Genomic DNA, 22,722 nt, shown 5'->3' on the forward strand with positions numbered 1-22,722 from the left:
ATAAAATGCCAAGGACAACATAATTTAACAGATATCAAATAGTATTTTTGCACCAACAGGTAGATTCTCAAAGAGCTATTAGCTAAAAGCTTGGCATGTCTGTGCATCATGTGTACCCTTATAAAATCTTAGGAAAGCAGGACAATATAAGAAGCGGCAGAACTTACAAAAAAACTATTTGCAGCAGATGAACAGTACCTGAAAGTCATGTCCTTAGGAAATAAGAAACAATTCCAGCAAACACCTGACACAGGACCTGAGAGATAGATTTGGCTCTTTAGTTGATCTGCTGATGACCAAACCCGCAACTTGTCTTAGTGGAAAAGTGGCTGTCAACAAGTCATTATCAAGCAAGGTAAATAATAAGGGGGGAGCTGAGGTTCTGCCAAATTATACAAGAACTGGACGGAAAATCAGTGGCTACAGGTTGGATGCAGTCTTGAATCCAAATTAAAAATTTTGGACATCATCAATATGTATGAAGGAGGCCAGGAGTGTGGTACAAAATTGAATGTCTACAGCCATCTGTGAACATGGTAGAAGCTCTGTCGTGGTTTGGAGCTGCATTTCAGCCAGTGGTGTCTGGGATCTTGAAAAAATTGCAGAAAAGTTCCAGCAGATTTTGATCCATCATGCAATAGCATCTGGAAAGAAAGAATTTCCAGCATGACAATGATCCCAAACACACTGACAGCATGCCTGGATAGAAAAAGCACGCAGTGGGAGGCTATCAGTCATGGATTGGCCTCCCCGGACGTCAACATTATTGAAGCAGCGTGGGATCATCTTGACAGAGAAGGAAATAGAAGTTAGCAAACTTCCAAAGAAGAGCTTTGAATTTCCTTCAGGAAGTCTGGAGAACTATTGCTGAACAGAGTTCAGGCTGTGTTGAAGAATAAAGATGGTTATACCATATACTCATTCCCATGTATGATTACATGTTTGAATAATCACTGCACCTATTCTCCATTTTCCTAGCAAAATATTAAAAAAATTTGGAGGTGACTTGTGACTTTCGCACAGTACTGTAGGCTACATAAAATTGGTGGTGGAACTTACAAGCAAATGTATTCAGTATTGCCAAAATACTTGCTGGTGAAGCAAATGCCACCTTTATGGTTATGTCTGAGGTAAAAGGCCATTTCCACTTGGTGTTCCTGTTATTTTGTTCATGACTTTTACGCAGGCATTCATAAAATGCATTATCTACTTTGTCTATGTGTAAAAATTGCGTTTCCTACGGTTCCTAGGGCAGTATCTCGGTTCCCCGTTGAATTTTTTAGCTAGCACATGTAGTGTGAATTCACAGCGCTCAGTGCCAGGTGCATTTGTGAGTCCTGAGGGGGGATTCTGACAAGCAACAAGAGTTCTGATGGAAATGTTGCAGCGAAGTCACACCACCAGTCAGAGGTGCCACACAAGTGCATATGTCATATACATGAAATGGCCTCAGGAGCAGCAGCTGAAACCTGTCACAAGGCATTAAAAGTCGCCAAGGCGTTACTGCGTGCCAAACTCGCCGTCACCCTGCCTCTCTCTCGCTGACCCCCCACTTTGTCACTTGCTGTCACCTCTCTCCTCTTGCCTGACCCTTGGATGTCACTCAGGCGCAGCCGCGTGCAGCCAGCACAGACACAGAAGGTGCAATGTGATGGTCAGGGACTGTCAAAATAAGTGTCACTTTGACTGCAGAGTGTTCCAGGTGCTCTGAAAAGTGGGAAGGTCAGTTGAGTGTGAGGCACTAGAGACTGGGCGTGTTGCTTTCATGAAGCGCTTTATGTTCAAATTGCAGCCAGAGCACCGCTGTCTTCTGTTTGTAATAGGCAATTAAAGATGAAGCCAAATTCTTATCAAAGGATAACAATAAGTCTACAGAGCCATTTAAAAATTAGAGGGAATTAAAGAACATATTACTACAATGCCCATTTCAATGTACTCTCTCATTCCTCTGGAACATTCAGTCTTTATCTTTGTTTCATATCATTATCCATCTCTACCTTCTCATCACATTTCCTGTCTTCTCTTGCCATCTTTTGCTACCTCTACCTGTTTGAATGACTCAGATTTTGGAAGAGCATGTTCAGATAGGCTCACTTTGTCCATCTAAAAAGAAAAAATCAAAGCTACTGATAGTGCTTTGCATATCTGCTCATTGCACGCTGTGTTCTTTAAAACAGCCAAATTAATGCTATATTAATTACAAGTATGTTGTAATGAATAGAAAATGTTCATGTATCTAGAGCCAGCTTCATTCTCACTCATTCTGTCTCCATTACAGTTGAAATGGTAGCATTTTTCCCTGTATGAGTCTTTAAATCTATTCCCATTCTTTTACCAGTTATAATAATCAAGCACCTTCTTAAGCTAGAGCTCGAGGACCGCAGACCACGCTGTGAAAATCCTAGACTTGTGCTGGGAAGTCAAAGCACTACCCTTTTTTTCTCCAGCCTGTGTGTGTATGTGTGTTTTGTTTTTCCAGAATGTAATTGTAATCCCTATGGCTCAGTCAATGATCGCTGTAATGGCACAGGATTTTGTATATGTAAGGAGGGCACTACAGGGCCTAAGTGTCAGGAGTGTCTGCCCGGCTATTTGTGGGACAATGGCTGCAAATGTAAGTAGAACCGTAACCCTCCCCGTGCAGCTCCTGACTGTTCTCCCCCTCAGCTGTGTCTTTCTCTTCTATTCTCTCTCTGATGTCTTTTCTCTCTGCGTGATTCCTGAAGCTTTGGCTGGAAGAAAAAGAAACAAAAAAAAAAAACACTGCACACGTGCAAGACTGCCCAGCTGCCTTGACAAACACAGAGCTAACACATAACACCACCTAACCCGATATATACGAAGCCATTCCTTTCATAGCCTGTACCTGCATTTCACACTCGCTGTGGCTGCATTACCAGCGTCGAATCAGCAGGCGCCGTTTATGGCTCAAATAGAGAGAAAGCAGTGGAATGACGGGATGCATGCTGCTCGGTAACTCAGTTATTCAGGCGTGTCGCACACCAGCAACACAACAGCTGAGTCAATATTGACTGCTTGACAGGCTGCCTGTGATCTGTTTGAGTAGCCATCACCCCTTCACAGTCCACAACAGGACAATGTCATCCAACATCAACATTTTCTCGTTTTGAGTTCCAGCCCATTTATTACTGTCTACACTTTATATTTCCCCTGCTCATTTTGCAGTGCATGCCCTATGTATTTTTTTTTTTTTCAAATGTCACCAATTTTTCATAGTTTCCTTCAAGTCAAATCTCAGTGACAAACCTGCAAGAGGTAGACAAAATAGAGTAAACACTTCAGGATGATGGATTTTAACTCTCTGACAAAGAACTTTAAAGACTGAAAACATCATTGCTAACACTGTTTATGCTCCAGGCACGCATTACTAGGCCTCTTTGGATCTATCTGACTAGTCGAGCGCTGGTTTAAAAAGGCTCGCGTCAATTTTTTTTGTCAGAACAGGTGATAATTGCTTCTAATTGGCGCTCACCCACCGCGACCCATCTTTGTATCAAGTTACCTCAGATTAATAGGCCTTTTCAACACGACAGTGACATCTATTTGCCCGCCTCCTGCAGCTCAACATTAATCTCTGTCCCGACTAACAAAGGCGTCCTAAACGAGGCACTTCAATAGAGTACGAGGACGTGATTTTGAGATTAAACAGCGACTCCACACTTTTATTACATCCTACAGAAAAGCCAAAAAAAGGGAAAATTTTAATTTAAAGAATTAATTTTTGGTAGTGTAATTTATTCTAGCTTTCTTTTTTAGACAAGTTTGATCGCTAGATATTAATTCTGTGAATTACATTGCCACTGTTTGCTTCAGGTTTCAACATCATTCTCGTGTATCCGAAATATTTGGACTAGGATTGGCTGATGTCTGAGTTTTACTGACTGGAGAGAAAAATATAAGAAACTATAGTTTCACTATTTTAGAAAGTTTAAGTGTCAATCTCTGAATATATATCATTCTAAAACATTAAAGTGCAGGGAAAAAAACATTTATGACCTGAAGCTGATTCCTGTGCTTCTTCATGTGGATATTAAGTGATCATCGGCATAAGTAGAGTGTAATCTCGTGTTATCAATTAGTGAATTTATTGGGAAACACCCAATAAATAAACAGTGTAAACTTTGTGAAAAAACAAAAGAAGGTATATCATTGTGAACATGTTTAAAACACATGGCTTAATATTCACATTACAACAACAGTTACCTCAAGGTGCTTCATATTGTAAAGTAAAGACCCTACAATATTGTTAGAGTAACTGAAACAGCACAGAGAAAAATCGATTCCATATAAGGAAAGTATCACTTTTTTCACAACAGCAAACTCAACATGCAAGGCAGGCAATGTGCGCTCAGTATGTTCTGTTTTATCTGTGGTGCTGTGGACGGAGATGAGATTGGTTAAAGTAAAGGGCTTCACCGAAGGAGCCACTTACAGCACTCGTCACGACTTTCTGAGATGCACTAAGTTTCACGATTTCATTATGCGAACTGTATCAATACAACACGAGCAGATAGAAGCGTTTCCCATTGAGTATACAGCGAATTAGCGACACCCCCGCTGCTTATACTGTGTTTGTTAGCGTCCAACTTAAGAAAACGAATGCTTTAAAGTCTGCTGCATTGTGATTTAAATTCAGTGTAAAATGAGTCACTTGCTTTTTTTAGTAGTTCTCGACACAGAAAGACATTCATTAAAATTCGCTGTTTTTTGTGACTGTACTAATATATTCTGTGTGTACAGCGCAAAGGCACTGTCAGCATGAAAAAATCTGCTTCAAACAAAAGGTGAGAGACAGGCGTCCTAGCATGACCTGCAACGTGAGGCGCACAACCCGAACCTAATGATGTACCGAGAACGCTGAGTGGTACAAAAGCAGAAAAAAGCAATTAACGTGAAAATGTTTAAAACGGCGGAAGAATGTTTTTCGTAGAGAGGCGGCGCCAAGGTAAACAGATGGGAAGCCACACACAGCGGGAGTGAGCACGGAGCAGATCAGTTTGTATTTGTCAGATGAAGCAGTGATCAGAAAATCCACAAACATTACTGTTTGAAGTGTTTGTATGCTCTCAAAACTTCAAACTCTATATCCAAGAGGTCTGAGTAATACTTCACTTAAAAAGCTGCTAAAGTTAAAGATCCGCTCCAGACACGATGAAAGGTTTAATACTGGGATTTGCATAGTAATGTGGGTCTGAAAAGAAGTTCAATTACATCTACACCTTCTCCCTGATTAAAATAGTAACACAAAAAAATCCAGAATGTCTTAACATGTAAATATTTTTTGGTCTTTAAGATTTAACTACTTGGTATAAAATTTCTCCTACATCACTCAAACAACAGCTCAGAGACATTCTCATCACATGAATTTGAAGACAGTCTCCGAAAAGGTCAAATATCTCAATGTTTTCAGCACAAACATACTTTGATTGCTTTAATATCTTTTGCCTACAAATAAAAGGCAAAGAGGTTCCTTTGTATTGAGGTTGTAATTTACTGCTTGTGCACTGACTTTTCTACATTGATCAAAGTATTGGTGGCATTTCAAAGAATGCAACATCCAAAGAAGGGGGATCTTTTAGCTGTAAATGTCATAGAGGCTGTATTAGTATGCTCATATCGAGAAAAAGAATAGCATAGTATTGCTATATTCCTGACTACAGATTTTTTCCCCTAGAGATTGATTTTTCTTCTTCTTCTTCTTCTTTTTTGGGTTGTTTGTTTTGTTTGTTTGTTTGTTTGTTTGTTTGTTTGTTTGTTTGTTTGTTTGTTTGTTTGTTTGTTTGTTTGTTTGTTTGTTTGTTTGTTTGTTTGGTCACTGAAAAAAATTCCAGGCTCTTCTGCTCTGGCAGTAACACAAATGTGAAGTTTTTCACTGGAGTTTGATTCATCGCCCCAACAACAAATGAGCCACAAAAGCACCCATAGCAGTGCTTTCACTTCACAAAATGTCCTCTAAAGTAGGAAAGAGAACGAGAAACCCCCAGAATAATGTCAGTCCAAAACCACTGAGTGATTCTATGGCTGAAATGGGAAAACTCGACCTTCTTCTGCATCCCCGCTGCTGCTGCAGGAGTTCTGTGCGTTGACGAGACGCTGTCTGCATGCAGAGCGGGGGAAAAAATGCAATTAAAACTTAAATCTCTCGTCAAACACATCACTTTCCCAGACAGGCGCACCTAGTTCAGCGGCCCCTTCTCTAAATATTATCACTCATATCAAAAGCAAACACAACAAATCTTGTCTTTTACTGCCTGCGCCGGCTCTGTTTATGTGCAGTAATGCAAAATGGTTAATGTGAGAAAATGAAATCACATAAAGGTGCGGGACAAGAAGTTCCTACTTCTGCTGTGTTTTCAATCTTACAACACTGAACGTGATCGTTCTTGTTTGTCATTATTTTTTTTATATCTTGATGATTTTATTGATCTTTTTTCCTTTTTTTGTTTTTTTTTAAGTCATCACTATCTATTTGTCTTTATAGTCCCTTCAGCTGATGAATCACTCTGCTTCCAGGGAATAGCCATGACCTAAAATTTCCTTTAGAATGAACTAAAATTTCCTTTGAACAGAAAGATTCTTAAAATTATTTTAATGGGATTATTCTGAAAATAAGAAAAAAAACACTTAGCAACCACCAGTCACTATGGAGAAATTTGTGGTTGCTGGAGGTTGGTGGTAGTTGCTGTAAAAAACCCCATTCAGGCAGGCCTCCCCCTCTGTACCCAGCTGGTTGCTAGGCAACAATATGTATTTGTCAGCCTGTTGGTGAGGGAGGTTGCTGGCTGTCGCAAATCAGTCACAAAGAGGTATACAGTGCTGCACTTCTATATGATATTTTCAGTTTTGGATTCAATTTTTCAATCACAACAACAGTCGCCTCAAAGCGCTTTATATTGTAAGGTAGAATCTACAATAATGCATCCAGAGAAAAAAACAACAATCCAATCACATGACCCCCTATGAGCAAGCACTTTGGCGACAGTGGGAAGGAAAAACTCCCTTTTAACAGGAAGAAACCTCCAGAAGAACCAGGCTCAGGAAGGGGTGGGGCCATCTGCCGCAACCGGTTGGGGTGAGAGAAGGAAGACATGAGACAGGATAAAGACAAGCTGTGGAAGAGAGCCAGAGATTAATAACAAGTACAATTCAATGCAGAGAGGTCTATTAACACATGAGTGAGAAAGGTGTCTGCAAACACTTGCCAGCTTCTTGCTAAGCAGTCTTTCTGCTGTCCTCCTTTCCATTCACCCCCAGCTGGCAGCTGCAGATGACTTCCCATCCTTGAGCCTGGGAATGTTTCCTTCCCACTGTCACCTTGCTCATGGGCGATCATCTGATTTTGGGGGCTTTCTCTATATGGTGATAGGGTCTTTTCCTTACAATATAAAGCACCTTGAGGTAACTGCTGTTGTGATTTGAAGCTATAAAAATACAACTGAATTACACTGAATTGAAACAGTGAAATCCGAGACTATTTGTCTTAGTAAGTAAACGCTGTATGTTTTCAAACATGTTGATTGGAGCAGGGATACACATTTTTCCAATGGGGGTCACTGACTAGTCTAAAGTCCAGTGTGACTGAAGCCTAACCTATCAACAACCAATCAAATTGCTGAAAATGTAGTTTTTACCTCACATTTAGACAAATTAATCGAATCTCACCTTCAAAATGTTCCAAGCTTTAATCAACAAGTTAGGAAGTGGTTGTCTGTAAGTATGGATTACTTTCCTGAACATAGACTAAATCCGACGTTGCTTATATCAAATAGCAAGTCTGATTTGGCCTTAAAGATGTGCCTTTTTAAAGACGTGATCATATCTTATCAGACTAGGATAGTTTGAGATTTTTAGTCCAAAAAAGTGGGCATTCACAACCGTGTCCGACGTCTTTTTTCCAATTATTTTTCTAATCAATTTAGAGCACATTCTGAATAAAAGCCAGTCTGAATATTCTTAGAAATTCATGTTATCATTCTATTGTGACAGCAAGGAAGGATAAGATAGACGAGACGAAAGGTTATTGTCTAATTAAAGGAGTCTCTCCTGTGTACTGATCATATCAAGGCCTCATGATTCTTTAATTAATACATTTGATCGCTCTTCCTTGTCATCTCGAGGAGACAATCTAATTACCAAGTTTAGCCGCTGCCTCATCACAGAGAGCAATCAAAGTGAACAAAGGCTTTCCATAGAGTCTGTTTTGCAGTCTCATATTGACTCATTACTGTAGTTTCTCCTGAGTGGTTGAGGTGGTCATGCAATTGATATGTCAGATGAAAAAAACAAAACAGGGGGAACAAAGATAGAGTTCAGATGTCTTATTTGGATGTAGTTGTGCATGGTAATTGGTGAGCTGTGGCCTGGAGCAAAACTTACTGAGCCAAACAGCAGCTCTCTTTTCTCCCACGAAACACAAATAGGATTCGCACAGTCAATGTTTCTTAACAAGGCTCCCATCAAAGCTCTATTTGGCTATTCCTGTGAGACAGCATGCATCCAATCCTGATTATTAGGAGAGAGGTCTTATATTTGTTTGTGATATTTATGTCCCATAGAGTTCATAGATTGCTCACCGCATTGTTTTCCACTCCTATAAAGGACTGAAATGGGCAGAAGTGGCCCCTGTGTTTATCAGTCTCTGTTGGTTTATTAGTTTGTGCAGCGCAGCTTTGTTTGCCTCCAGCTTGTTTGACAGCTTGCCTCCGCTGGGAATAGAGTGGCCTCGGTGTCCCAGCTCTAAATATACACCAATTTTCACCTGACGTTCAGTTTGTCTAAAGTCAGTGGTGTTTGGGGAAAGCCTCGCAGGCTTTGAGGAAAGTGTGGATTTCTGTGCTGTAACGTAGCTGATTTGATGGGGCTTGAATAAGGTTTTGGTATTAAACAAATAGACGCGTCTTTTTAGATGCTGAAAAAATGTCCTGAAATCTGAAATTTGGTGTTATTTAAAGATTAGAGGCTGTAAAGTTAAACTGATGGGGAATATATGAAATGTCATTTAAGTAATAATGATGAAAAAAGACTGTGAAATTAATTTCGAGTGGCATTATACTCTTTAAGAGGTGATTAAAAGATAAAGCCAGTGTTCACCACCTTTTAATTACATGTGTATATATTCATTAGAGTTTAATAGCACTTGTATAGCGCCTAAGATTAATCTCAGCCTCTGTGTACAGTACATCTTTACCACAGCTCGAAGCAACAACATTACACAACATTTTCGCTGTCTTACAAACGTGTTTTGTTCAAATTTTACATCACATTTAATTATTTTCCTATATAAAATAGTCAATTTCATTTAATACTTTAATTTAATTTTATAATTTTACTAGATTTAATTATTAGATATGACATATAATCTATATTTCATGCATTTTACAATCCAAGATGTGCCAAATGTTGAAGCAATACTTGAACATGTTGGAAAATATGCTTATTTGATTTCTTGAGTTTATTAAGAGATCTAAGCCTCTGCACATTAAATGGATCAAAACCAGGCTGTGCCAGCTAATCTGAATGTGCTCAAAGGTTTCAAAGACAAAGAGCATTGCCCACCAGCACCCATGAAACTTACTTATTAAGGGGTGATGTTACAACTTAAAATTATTATGCATTTCAGTTGTTATAGAAGCCATTTCCCTAAAACTACACGCTTTGCCAGTGTGGGGTCATGTAGTGTCAGGATTTGGTACATGCAAATGTAGATGGAGGCCATTGTGAGAGATGTTTAGTGTCTGAGTGGCCATAGTGGAAGAAATCTGACTCTTTTGCTTGAGTCGACCCACAATTCATTAAGGGAAGTTATGTTGCCCTACTTCATTTAGTACGCAGTTAGCTTAAAAACTATTTGGTTGCACAGATTGTCAGTAGTTTCTCTTATGCAAAGACTTGAGGGGATGTTGATGAGTTAGTGATTAATTCAGCAGTGTACTGATTGTAAATTCTGTTAGGTTGCTTTTAGACTTGTTTTTGTTGTCAAGAACAGTGATGAGTTTTAGCCGTGCAGTAGCCACCAGCACAGCAGCTAGCATGGTTCTCAAAATGCTTAATACGGCAGCGTTCCCGTATAAAACAAGAACTTAAATGTGGGTTAGATATGTGAGGCTATAAAGACCAAGCCCCTCATGAGGAATGCAGTTTCATATAGGTACACTGTTGTAGATCATGCTAGCTACATGGAAGATTAATGGTTTTAGGCTACCGAATCTAACTACATTTACTTTACTGTAATTTAATGGCAGCATGTGTTGGCGTATAGATTATGGGCAAATAACCACCCATGAAATTATAGACTACACAATTAGGACAGTATAACCCAATTCCCAGTCTTTGGGCTAAGCCTTGTCTCCATATTTACTGTACTGTAACTATCAAGACCATAAATAAGCATATTTTCAAATTTAAGATTTCATAGACATCAAAAATGGAATAAAATGTGGCAACGCTTTACTTGAAGAACACTTTTTGTCAGTCTTTGATTCCATAATTGGCCATCTTTAAAGCTTCTGCTGTGATGTTTGATAATGGGAGCTAATGAGAAGAGAATCTCCTTCATGCACCAGAACACACTTCAAGTAAAGTGTCACCCAAACACGTGTTTGTGTGTTAAATTCTCACACATCTTTCCTGTCTTTACATTGCTTCCACCGCAGCCCGGGTGTGTGACAACGAACTCCTGCGCTGCCAAAATGGTGGGACGTGTATCAGCAACGTCCGCTGCAGCTGTCCAACGGGCTATATGGGTTTGCTGTGTGAGAAGCGCCGCTGCGAGTCAGAGCTGGGAGGCTGTGGGGGCCCAGATTCAGGCCAGGCTCACCTGACACCTCCATCCACCTCCAGGCTGCTGCTGCTCCTGCTGCTAGGCTCGGTTCTGCTGAGAGGGGTCTCCTGCCGGCCCGCTGTGCTCTAAAGTGACCCATTACCTGGTGGGAGTCGCACACTTCCCACCTTCTCCACCTTAACCCAAGCTCATCCCCCTCCCCTTTCAGATAATCAACAACCATTTAAAAAAGAACAACCATGAGCTTTCTGGACTGTAATGTTCTGAGCTTCTCCGCCTCCAGACTCAATGGACACTCGCACTGACAATAAAGGGAATGTGCCAGTCAAATGAGTGCAGAAGCTTTTCATTTAATTTCAAAGAATATATAGAAATAATTAAAAAGAAAAACTATACTTCTAAAAAAAAATACAGATATTATTAGAAATATGAGTAACTGAGGGTTTGCCTAACAAAAGTAAAATGAGCAGAGAATGGTGAGTCCCACCCCGACCCCTACCCTACCTCTCTCCCTCCCCCCAAAAGCCATACCAGGTACAGTACACGAGCCCCCTTCGATTTTGAGAGGAGATAACTAAAGATGACAGACTCGTTCACTTCTTCTCATATTGCCACGGCAACAACAGCTGCGACCAATCAGCTCTCGCACAAGCCGACGGTGGCCGCCGACCCCTTTGGGATGCTTCTGTGCGTTGTTAATGTTGGCTGGACTGATGCCGAAGAAAAAAAAACAAACAACAACAACAAAAAAAAGCAAACTTGTCCCCGCTGAATGGCAAAGACTGGCCTCAGAAACAAACCCGTTACACTTCAGCGTGATAACAAACAGAAAGAGGTGAAAAACCCCAGGACGCATTCTTTGCTGTCAGTGCATTGTGGATAGAAGGAAATCTGTCCGGACTGCCACATTGTCACACAAAACCTTGCCCACGTTGATCCCTCTCTGTCTCTATCTTTCTGTCTCTCCTTCGAGCTCGGCCTCATCCTCTCGTTCATCCCCCTCCCTTCCCTCCGATCCTAGTTCCACCCCCAGACGCCGCCACTGACCTGTGCTTTCGTGAACGTTACTCTGTAAAACCCTTGTTGGTTGAAAGATTCTTTTGTCCAATGTTAGTGATGCACATGTAAGAATCCCCCGTCCCATCCCTCGTCCCCCTTTCCTCTCTTCCGAAAAGATACTCCAGTGAAGCTGTCTGATTCTTTTTCTATCTTAGAGCCACCACTCTCCCTACTGTCATGGTCAGGGGATAGTATTCACCTGAGCAGACGAGAAGTGCATAGAAAACCATCAGTGTATTTGCAAGTTCTTTTCTCGACAGATCAAACAAAACAACAAAAAAACAACAAAAAAAGAGAGTCATGTAGTCCTTTTGTATCTTTGCCGAACTGTGATTGAAAAAAAGGCAACCTGTATCTATTTAAGTCATTCAAATGCAGAAGCAGTTGGGTTGTTTTTTCTCTCTCTTTCTCTTTTATTTTCACTTCCTTTTTCACCTTTTCTGTTTATTACTTTTCGTTGTGCAGTTGATTTTCCTTTGTATTGGCAACGTGCTGGCATCAAAGAATATCAGTTTACATATACAGTATTAATAAAGTGTAATAAAATCCCACCAAAGGACATTATAAATGTTTTGTTCTTGCTTTAACACTTGAGAATTTAAATGAATAAAAGGTTAAAAAATTAAGCCCGTGTTGATCTTTTGTTCATGCTAAGAAAGAAAAGATGCGATCGCTGTTTTTTTCCACATCATAAGAGCATCGCTGCAGAAATCATCCATTCAAATTTAGTAGCTGTTTGGAAATTGAAATAATGACAATTAACCACATTGTAGAAATATCGGCAAACAAACACAACAATTTTAGCTTTAATGACTTTATCAAAGTGACAAATGGAATATGCAAGTTTTCTTATTTTTTCGCTATAAATGATGTCTGTATATATTAAAAAGAAGGTCTTTAGAAAACACAATTTCTATTATAGCTGGAAAAATCATACTGAGACTACATTAACATTTCAATAAAATGCAGTAAAGTCATTTCAGTCCAGACTGCAAGAGAGCACAGCCTGCATAGAATAACTGTATAATAATCTGCACAGAGACATGTTTGTGTGGATGTGTACATATAGCATACATAGTAATATTGTGTAGTTCTGCTTTTTCACAAAAGCAGCTGTTCGATTAGAACCTATTCATGCACAAATGCCTTATAATCCAAAAAGATATCATGACAATAGATCATGCCTTTCACTTAAAGCTTTCATGTACTTTATAATGGCTGCTTTTATAATCCATGCATTCACAGTCTCGCACTAATCTGCCTTTTTGTAATATACAAATAAAGTCAAACTTAACCACTAGAAATATGTGTTTATGATGTCCATGAATGCATTCCCATCTTAATTAGAACTGCACACGCAGTATAAAGGGGCACGCAGCTTCTGTTACTTCTTAAAATTGCTGACACTTCAAATAAATTAATATGCGATACGTGAAGCGAAAGCCCCAAAGAGGCAAACCTGACAAAATGATAGCATAAAAGTCTGTGTATCAGCTTTTGCGATATTTCCGTGCTATTTATCTTGAATTCAATCTGGTAAAGATTTGTTTCAGTGGGCATGCATTGTCGGAGGCACCAAATTAAATATTTACAACTATCGATGTGTCCCGGAGAGCCTGTGTTCAAAGTTTATATAGTGGGTCTTGTCAGACACTCGACAGTTCATCCATAACCTAAAATATTCAAGCCATTGCTCCAGCTTTTTTTTTTTTTTTTGCTTTCCTTTTCTTTTCCAAGTTTAACTCAAAGGGAGGAAAAGAACTTAGGGCCACTGATTGTTCTGCTAATGCATCAATAACAAAAACAACAGATACTTGCTTCCTGGCAAGTTGGCTCGTATATGCCCGATTAATTGATTCCGATTTTGCTCACAGCCACCAACTCACATCCAAATCCCAAGAATAAATTCCATTCACAACCTTTTATTCTGCGAAACGTGGTTTTATCTAGTGAAATGAAAAAGTGAAGCCTTTTATGCCTTTTTTAACTTTTACGTTCGGGTGCTGGGATTTCTTTGTGAAAATATAATAAAAAAGACACTATTTAAGCTGTGATATTTTACTTTTCCAAAGCATGAATTTTTAAAAACACTGAGCTCCTTCCAGACACAGACAAATCTAGCTCAGTTTAACACATTAGAGACAATGACGCTACCATAAAATACGCTATAGATGGCACAATATGTGACAATGAGGAAGACCATTTTAGGGAAATCTGAAAAAATGAAATAAGGCCATATGGACAATTAAAACTAATACAACTTTCCTAAAACACTTTTGTGACTCCAGGGATGCCCTGATGAATTCAGTCAAAGTCACTTGTTTGTCAAGGTCTCCTACAGCGGCCCTAATTTTAACCATGTGTTCAGCCCAGGTGTCAATGCACCATGCTGCGTGGAGAATTAAAATAGAGTTGATGTCGTTTGGGGAGAGGACTTCATCCTAGATATCTCACCTCCAGCAGCTGTTGCCTGACCCAACCATGAAGCATCGCCGAAATACCTCGAAGCGAGCCATCTACCACCACTGGATTATCTCCCCCTGTAACGTGCTTTGTGGAAACGACTGGTAAAACGTGTTTAAAGGGGCCACGGGTGTGTTATTTTTTTTATTTCTGCCCTGTAGCAAAAACAGCGTGGAATTTATCTATGGGGAATCTGTGACTCAGCGAAGGCATTTCAGCTGCAACGGCAATAGATGTCTTTGAAAGTGCTGTAATTAGATAGAATTCTCCTGTCATATAACATCCACTGGTGTCACTCACAGGCCACCGACGCTCAGAGGGGACGAGCCTTTTTGTCACATTTTCGAAGATAAAAAGGTGAGTGTCAAATCAAAACTTCAAGGACTTTTCAAGGTGTCTCGGTGCAACAAGGCAGACTCAAAGAAATCAGATATTCTTCAGTGCCTTAGTCTCTGATCTCAACCCAGTAAAGTAAAACCAAATGCAGAGAGAGCCCCACACAAGCAGCACCTGAAGGTAGAAGTAAAGCCCAGGCCGAGCATCTCAATAGCTAACTAACAAAAGATTTTAATGTATTAAAAACGATTTATATATATATTTGAAATTACAGAAAGTGTGTCCAAGTACCTTTGATCCTCTGAAAAAAATGTATTTTCAGAAAACTTGAACTCTGACTTCTGGCCTTGCAGTCAATGTCACAGACTTTTAAACTAATCTGAGATTTTGGTATCAACTTGAAAATCCTAGGTGACTTCATCCTCAAGTTATTGCATTCACACGATTTTCAGAAAACTTGACTTCTGACCTCTGACCTTGACCTTGAGGTGTAAATCACAAAGCTTCAAACTCATCCGAGAGTTTTAGTAAACACCACACCGTTGCATTGATTACATCATAATATATATCAGTTTGAAAATCAAATCCTATGTTGTCTTTTCTTTAAAACCTCTGAAAATTGTCCAGATAATTATGCATTTAACTGTATTTCCTGTACAACCATACTACTCCTTTTAAAACAATACAGCAAACATTATAAATTTACTGGTTCTTATACAGCACTTTTCTACACTACTGGAGCACTCAATGCACTTTATACAACATGTCTGATTCACCCATGCACTTTTTTATCTAACATTTGCACATATTCACCCTCCATTGGATGCATCGGGGAGCAACTTGGGGGTTCCTTTGGCATGCAACTGGAGTAACGAAGAATCAAACTGCCAGCCTCCAAATTAGCAGATAACCCGCTCGTCCTCCCGAGCTGCAGCAAGCCATAGCTTGTAGCTTTGAACATCCATTCATAAAGTAGCATGTGGCCAGAAAAAAATGCTGTTTTCCTTTGGATTTTGGCCCAATTCTTCAGGAAAATGCATTAAATCCTAAAAGCTTTGCAATGTTTTAAAGCTAGTTGTTAACTTCTCTGCTGTTTGGAGTTGGATAAGCAGTACAGCCTACAGTCAGTTTTTAGAAATGCAAAGCTGCAAACTGCAGAGCAGTAAGACTGAACAAAACCAAAGCTGAAGGCCGAGCCAAGACAATGAGCAAAAAGTGTTGCTCAGGTCTGAGAGAAACATTTGGGTGGGGCAATAAACCTTGTATTCATTCATATTTAGACAATAATCATAGAGACTACTGCACTGTGCATGTTTCTCTAGCTAGCAGACTTCTAACAGTAAAAGAAAAAACACTGCATCGTGACATTGTTTAAGATAAAAGAATAGTACCTGCAGGCATCAACAGAAACATCACACATGTCAAACTGGTTTCTTTTCAGTGTATTTTAGCATCAGTGTCTGTACTTCAAATGTTCATTGACTGATGCTTGGAGGGCGGGTGAACACAAGCCTAAGTACACTCACATTAGGTCGGGCTGAAAAGAATTTACTTTGCCCCAGCACTATTATTCCCGCTATGGTTGTGATGTGTTTGTTTGCGCGATGATCAATGCACTTATCGAACCGCACGCAGCACTTATTGATCAGTGTTTCTTTTTTCTACAGTGTGGGTGCTGAGTGGCCGCTGCTTTTTTTCTATTGCCCGGTTTTCTCCACAGTGAGACCATTAATGGATACTAAGCTGCTACTCAGCTGGAGGCCTTTGCAGAACGGGACTGAAAGTCTTCCATACCCATATTTTCCTTTAGAAATAATTCTTTTGAACAGCTGAAAACTTTTTTTTCTTTGTCCCACATCTTTTTTTTTAATTTATTTCTGAATCACACTGGCATTAGCAGGGTAATCTCACTGCTTGGCTGACTAATGAATACTTTCAAGGCTCCATTTTTCAAAGCTACAGATGCCTTTGGAGGCCAGGGCACCTGAGAGTTTCCACGGTGATGTTACCACAGCAATATGTCTCCCTTCTGGTGATTAAGTGTTACACATCTAGGATTTTTAATAGCTGCAGTGTATTAGTGTTGTGTCCATTTTTTTCTTCGGGGAAATGTTTTACTGTCATAATTCCATTCAATTCAATTTTATTGATATATCACCAAATCATAACGAGAGTTGTCTCGACGTGCTTTATATTGCAAGCTGAAGACCCAGATACAAACAGGCAAAACCCCAACAGTCAACTTACCCCTTTGAGCAAGCGCCTTGGTGACAGTGAAGGAAAAACTCCCTTTTAACAGGAAAAACCTCTGACCAAACCAAGCTTAGGAAGTGGAAGCCATCTGCCACAACCAGTTGGGGGAAGACAGGTCAAAGACACACTGTGGAAGAGTGCCAGAGATTGAGGAACGACACATTCAGTGATATTTTTGAACCAGTGCAACCAGCAGTACCAAAAGCCTGGTTTTGAATTAGTATAGTCTTAGTATCTGTGGTATTGTGCTTTACTGATTTTTATCCCTTGCTACAATAGGAACACAACTAAGTCACTTTGCACTTCTAAAAAAGAAAGTTATTCACTTCATTGTCTTGTGAATTATATGCAGTCAGTCCACTCAGTTAATTTAGTTTGGGCCCCTCATTGTGAAAGGGACACAGCACATGTTACACAAAGTCACTGAGAAGTGAGATTGCGACTTGCAGTGAGAATTTTGCATGGAGAAAAGCCATCGGGGTTGGAACTTTTTATTTTTTCATACTTTTTCCCACAACTTTAAAATTCTTGACACCCCTGATGTGTTTTCGCGGGGAAGTGTTTGAAATGTAAAGAGTGAATTCCCATTGTGGCTCAACACAGTTGATGGATGTCAAATACGGCTCTAATGGCAGGGAGAGTCTGGAGTGAAGGGGAAGTGACACAAGCCACCATCACATGGTTAGAGCAGGTTTGATGTTGCAGTGACAGGCTTCTTCTGCACTGTGAATGGTTGCACCTGGAAATGGAAACCACAGCCAGATATAGCTTGGGATTCCATGAATGGAATTCCAATACACCTAAGGAATAATCGTCTGTATGTACCCGGATCTGCCGGAAATGCCTCGCTAATGTTATGGGTGCATATACAAATATCAGAGGGTGCGTTGGTGGTTCTTTGTGTCCGGGGATGCGCGTCCAGGTGCACACCGGCTCACTCCTTGGCGGCCGCTTATCGGGGCCTGGAGCCTGGGGCTCGCTCGGGCCACTTCGGAGGTGGGGTGCCCCCGGCCTCTCGGCCTGGGGCTCGGTCACTCAGGCACAGCTGGCTGCCGGCGGAGCTCACGGGCGCGTCACTGCAACTCCCCCTGGCTTCTGCTCCGCGGCTGCTGAGTGAGCCCTCATCTGGGACTCTCCTCAGCTCTTTCTGGGACAGTGGCGCGGCTGCCCCTCTGTTGGTCTTCCTTGGTCTCTTGTGTTCTGGGGGCCTCTGGATGTCTGGAGTTTTGATCTCCTCCATACCTGCTTCATGCCCTGGAGGACGGGGCTGTGGCCCCCCCACACCCTCTAGCAGATCATTACATGAAGGAACCTTTTAAAAAAACAAGCGCGTCCATGCTCACAGGTGTACACACGGGTGCTCACACCCACAAACTACATCATTGTGATGCTGTTTATTCTATTACTCTTGTTCTCTTCTGCTTGTTTTCTTTTTTCTTTCTCAGCAGGTGATCCAGGTGATCGATATATGCATTTTTTATTTCTTTTTTTTTTCTGCTCATTCTGTTGGTTTTTGCCCTTCTCCCCCATCCCTCTTCTCAGCTGTTTCTCTTTCCCTCTTTCTTTCTCCCCTTCTTTCCCCCAGTCAAGTCTGTCCCGTATTCAGTAAGTGAAAATAAAATAAACAATAAAAGGTGAATCAAATGGACCATTACGGCAAGGCTGGGATGGTCAATTTGGTAAAGTAAATCCGTTGGGCATCTTTCTTTGCCTTTAGACAACAATTCTGATGGCAAAAGAGCCAAACGGGACAGGCCAAAAGAAAAAAAAAAAAAAATCAGAGGGCAACACAGAATGCCTGGGGCTCATTTTAAATGAATATTAATGAAGACTGGAGTATTATGGTAAATGCGGTTCAATTTCTAGAAACCAATAATTCTAAAGTACACGTACACATTATGATGAGAGGAGACACAAAAATCCAAATCACAGTAATGTGTAATTTTTTCTGCATATTAGTTGTACATTAAAAAAGACACAAGAAGGACTTTATTTTACGCACACTGAGGCTGTTTATGTCATTTCGGCACCTTGGGCATGAATGGAAATAAAGGTAGAGTAGGCAGTGCTGCAGACACCTATACATTGTCTGTGCTTGTTATCTCTTAGTAGAGATGTAGTGACTGCTCTTAGGGTGCGGTCGAACAGTCACACTTGTTTAGGATGGTTCACAACTAAGTGAAGTGACTCAGAAGTACGTGGATACAGACAAAAGTACTGGGCCACTACACATTACAACTACAGGAGGTGCTCAGCCATTAAAAACAGTGCCATGATGCTCCTGGCACACAGTGCTGTGCTGATGTTAATGCCAGAGGAGGTTTGCTCTGCACATTTTGAGTCACTGGTGACTTTTTTTGCACTCTGTGAATTTGCTTTCTAACTTTAAATGATCGCTTCCACTTTTCAGTACAATGACTTGAAGCAGCAATTACAGTCGGTTACAGCCTGGTGCTGGAACTCGTGAAACTCTTCAGAGCGACCCATTCTGTCACGAATATTTGCATCTTTCTTCATATAGTGTATCAGTGAGACAGCTGTAATAAGACCATCCTTTATCAAAGGAGAAGAGACGAGGAAAGAACTATGATATCCAGGCGTCATTGAAAACAATCAACAAAGCGCATGTGAATATTCATTAATGAGTGTCTCATTTGATGACACAACCTGCTGATATGCTTTGAATCTTCAACAACAGGCTTTGTTAGAGTAAATCCTCAGCTGAGCAGTGAAGGTTAGGCTGCTGTGATAAAATCTGCTTCTTGTTAAGGTGTTGGGTTTTGTAAAAACTTAAAAAAAAGATTTAACGATCAAAGTTGACCATGATTCAGCTTGCAATCATTATGTCTGTCATGGTAGTTTTAGTATTTATTGGTATCGTTTCTGCATCCAGGGGTATGGAGTTTTCGATACAGCAAATACCCACAGTCACAATTCACCTTGTAAAAATCTCTTTCACAAATTTCCTTAAATTAAATACATTTTCCATTCATGTCAAGTTAAAGGAAGCTTGGGAAACAGCGGCTTTTCAGTTGGACCCACAGCCTTTTTTTGGTTTGGACACAGGAAGTGCCAGACCAGTCCAGGCCATTTTGGACTCCTTTTATAGCTCAGTTCCTGGGGGGATGTACCAAGTGTGGTATGAAGGATGGGGACTTTTTTCTGATGTTTGGAGAGTGTGCTGATTGTAAACTGTTTGAGATCAAGTTCACTGTCTTTTCTGTTGTTATCGTTGTCTTTGGAGTAAAATACTATGGATTGCTGTAAATCACTTTAGTGCTTAATTGTTGTTTCCTGTAGTGTAAGGAGCAACTGACTCTGGGCAGCAGCTGCAGCTCTTTTGAAGTTTCACTGTGTTTTGGGCAACACAATGAAACGCAGGCTAAGCTAGCTGTATTGCCAGGGGCCAAACTAAAATAGGGTATAGCCCAGTGCAGCGATGTTTCCGCAAATATGAAGGTTAGTTTGATATTCCCAGTTATTTTTATTATTTTTCACCTAGATTCTTAGCTTGACTCTTTCTTCAGTTGTGACCACTGTGAATACTGTCCCAACCCACTGCAATAAAAGAAAAAAATAAAATAAAACAGACGTTTGTCCTGTGAATGTTTTTTGAAAAACATTACATTTCTTCAGCCATACTGAGAGAAGCACGCGTCATTATCACTGTATGTTTTTAGGAGTCGTACAACTCCCCTACAAATACTTACATAAGGTCTTTTGAGCGCAAAGTCTCACATCCCACTTCACTAAGCTGTATCCTCGTGTCAAAGTCAAAAATAAAGCACATGACTGAATACAGAAGTGCGGAGATTTGACGTAACAGATTGTGTTTGTTTTCTGTGTCATGCTCTTCCCTGCAGTGTGTATAGTATCAACCTGAGTACACACTGGCTGTTTTCCACAGATGTAGTGTGTGCCGTGGATAAACAAGTGGTCGCAAGTGCATCAACACTATATATGTATACTGATAGACTGAACAAATGCGGGGTCAAACAGAAAGTCACAAAGCCCACATGCCGGTTTGTATTTTTTTTATCTTTGTCTCGATACGTACGAAGAAGAATCGTTGGGTGTAATAGCTAACTAAGTAAATGAATCAGAGATGTAAGTGAAAAGCCATTTGTCATATTACTGTCACTCAGTGTGGGTTTGTTTTGACAGTAATTTGTCAGTGCAACCGGCATTATTCACATGTCTTCTCTTAAAGCCAGTTATGTCAGAGTTCTGTGTTGTCTGTGTCACACTAATAAGATCAGAGACATCTGTCTCATCAGAAATAGAACTGATTCGGCGCCATGCTCATGGCAAGACACCTGATGTGCAGACACTTTGAGACATGTGAGACTCACAGCTTTGGCTTTAACATCCCACAGTGGGAAAGAGAAAACTGGCTGGGGAAAAGAAAGAAGTGTCGGAACCGGCTATTTGTTTTTGTGGGGGGGGTTGTTTGTTTGCTTCTTAGTTTGTTTCAATTTGTGAATGAAATTGTCAGCCATGGCTTGATGTTTTCATGCCTTATGTAAGTTCATGCTTGCTCAGTTATCTCCTCTCTGGCACCTGAGAAAAATGAGGCCATGCTTGACAGATCCTGATATTTCTATCTGAAGTTTCTTTCACTTTAAAGAGAAGAGACAGGGGTAGGAGAATTAACATGACTGTAGTATTGTTCGCCTTCAAAGAGGCGGGCTAATTCCAGCTATCTTTGATGTTCCTGCAGGTACACCATGTAGTGGAAGATGGGAGTAAAAAGGTAACGATCTGAGGGAGAGATTGTTGCCTCATGGAGCTTGATAACCATAAATAAGGGCCAAGATGGTCATCTGTGCCATCATTAGGCAACATTTCTGTATCCTCTTTTTACTGGGAGAGCAAAATAGCATCTCTGAGGCTGTAAATACAGTTTGCTCCACCGTCGGCATCCCTGCAGCTTTAATAAGGATGGCATAATCATCTGTATTGTGGTCCAGCATTACAGATGGGAGTATCCGTGCAAAGGTTCTGGCAATGAAACAAACAAAATCAGGTTATTGGATGGTAAAGACACAAACATAGCTAAAGGTCCCTTGGCCTGGCAACTGGACTGCTGGGCAACCTCCAGGGTTTGGATAGTACAGTGTGTTATTTGGCAGCTCAGCTGCTACAACCAGGGAAAGTAAATGAAAACATCCCTCTCTGCTTCACATCCACTGGAATTAAAGTGCCCTTGAGCAACCCACTAACCTTAGTGGATCTGCTCTGTTTTCACATGACGGACTAGGCTGTGCAGCTCAAAACAAAGTCAGGACACTTCTGCAAAAATATGAGTTAAATGTTTCCATGAATGCAGGTTGTAGGTGGTGAAAACTGAAAGGTTTAGGCGGGTGACAGAGAAGCATGAATAAGAGGGACACTGTGATCTTTAAAATTCATTTAAAGTTCATGGAAAACATCTTACTTGCTTCCTTTTCTTGCAGTTACCTAAAAGTTGTGTCCAGTCAGCTGAGAATCTTTCCTTTGTCAAGTTTCACTGATGAGCAAATGCACTCAGTAACTGAGATTGTTGCCTAGGAAGAGCTTCATTAGCAAGCAACAGAACATACCTTTTTCCTGTTTTTTATCCCCAAGGACACAAACATATGAGTGAAATAATGGCACACATGGCAAGTTTGCACTGAAGTCTTCCCTGTTTGGTATGACATTAGTGCCCTGCTGAAAAACAAAACATGCCCAAAAGCTGCCCCCAAGGGTGGTGGTGCTAAGATCCTGGGGGACTTCCAGATACAGACAAAATGGTGGTGGCTAACCAACCGGACATACTGGTGGTAGAC

General features: G+C 40.6%; 1 protein-coding gene across 12 annotated transcripts in view; it reads left to right on the plus strand.

Annotated features, from left to right (window-relative positions):
* Positions 1-11,210, plus strand: part of ntng1a (netrin g1a) — a 131,666-nt gene extending 120,456 nt beyond the window's left edge. For 6 of the 12 annotated variants that reach the window (XM_086306989.1, XM_086306990.1, XM_086306991.1 and 3 more), the window contains 2 exons: positions 2,480-2,614; positions 10,674-11,210. In XM_086306989.1, the coding sequence (XP_086163115.1) occupies positions 2,480-2,614; positions 10,674-10,930 (392 nt within the window). In that variant the 3' untranslated portion in view covers positions 10,931-11,210. The remainder of the gene's footprint in view (positions 1-2,479; positions 2,615-10,673) is intronic. The other 6 variants (XM_086306995.1, XM_086306996.1, XM_086306993.1 and 3 more) reach the window with 1 other exon arrangement.
* The last annotated feature ends 11,512 nt before the right edge of the window (positions 11,211-22,722 follow it).

This window comes from Aulonocara sp. 'chitande type north' Nkhata Bay, linkage group LG9 (genome assembly GCF_057382095.1).
Source record: "Aulonocara sp. 'chitande type north' Nkhata Bay isolate Kocher_YH1m ecotype deep benthic linkage group LG9, A_spYH_male_GT1.1, whole genome shotgun sequence".
Lineage (NCBI taxonomy): Eukaryota > Metazoa > Chordata > Actinopteri > Cichliformes > Cichlidae > Aulonocara > Aulonocara sp. 'chitande type north' Nkhata Bay.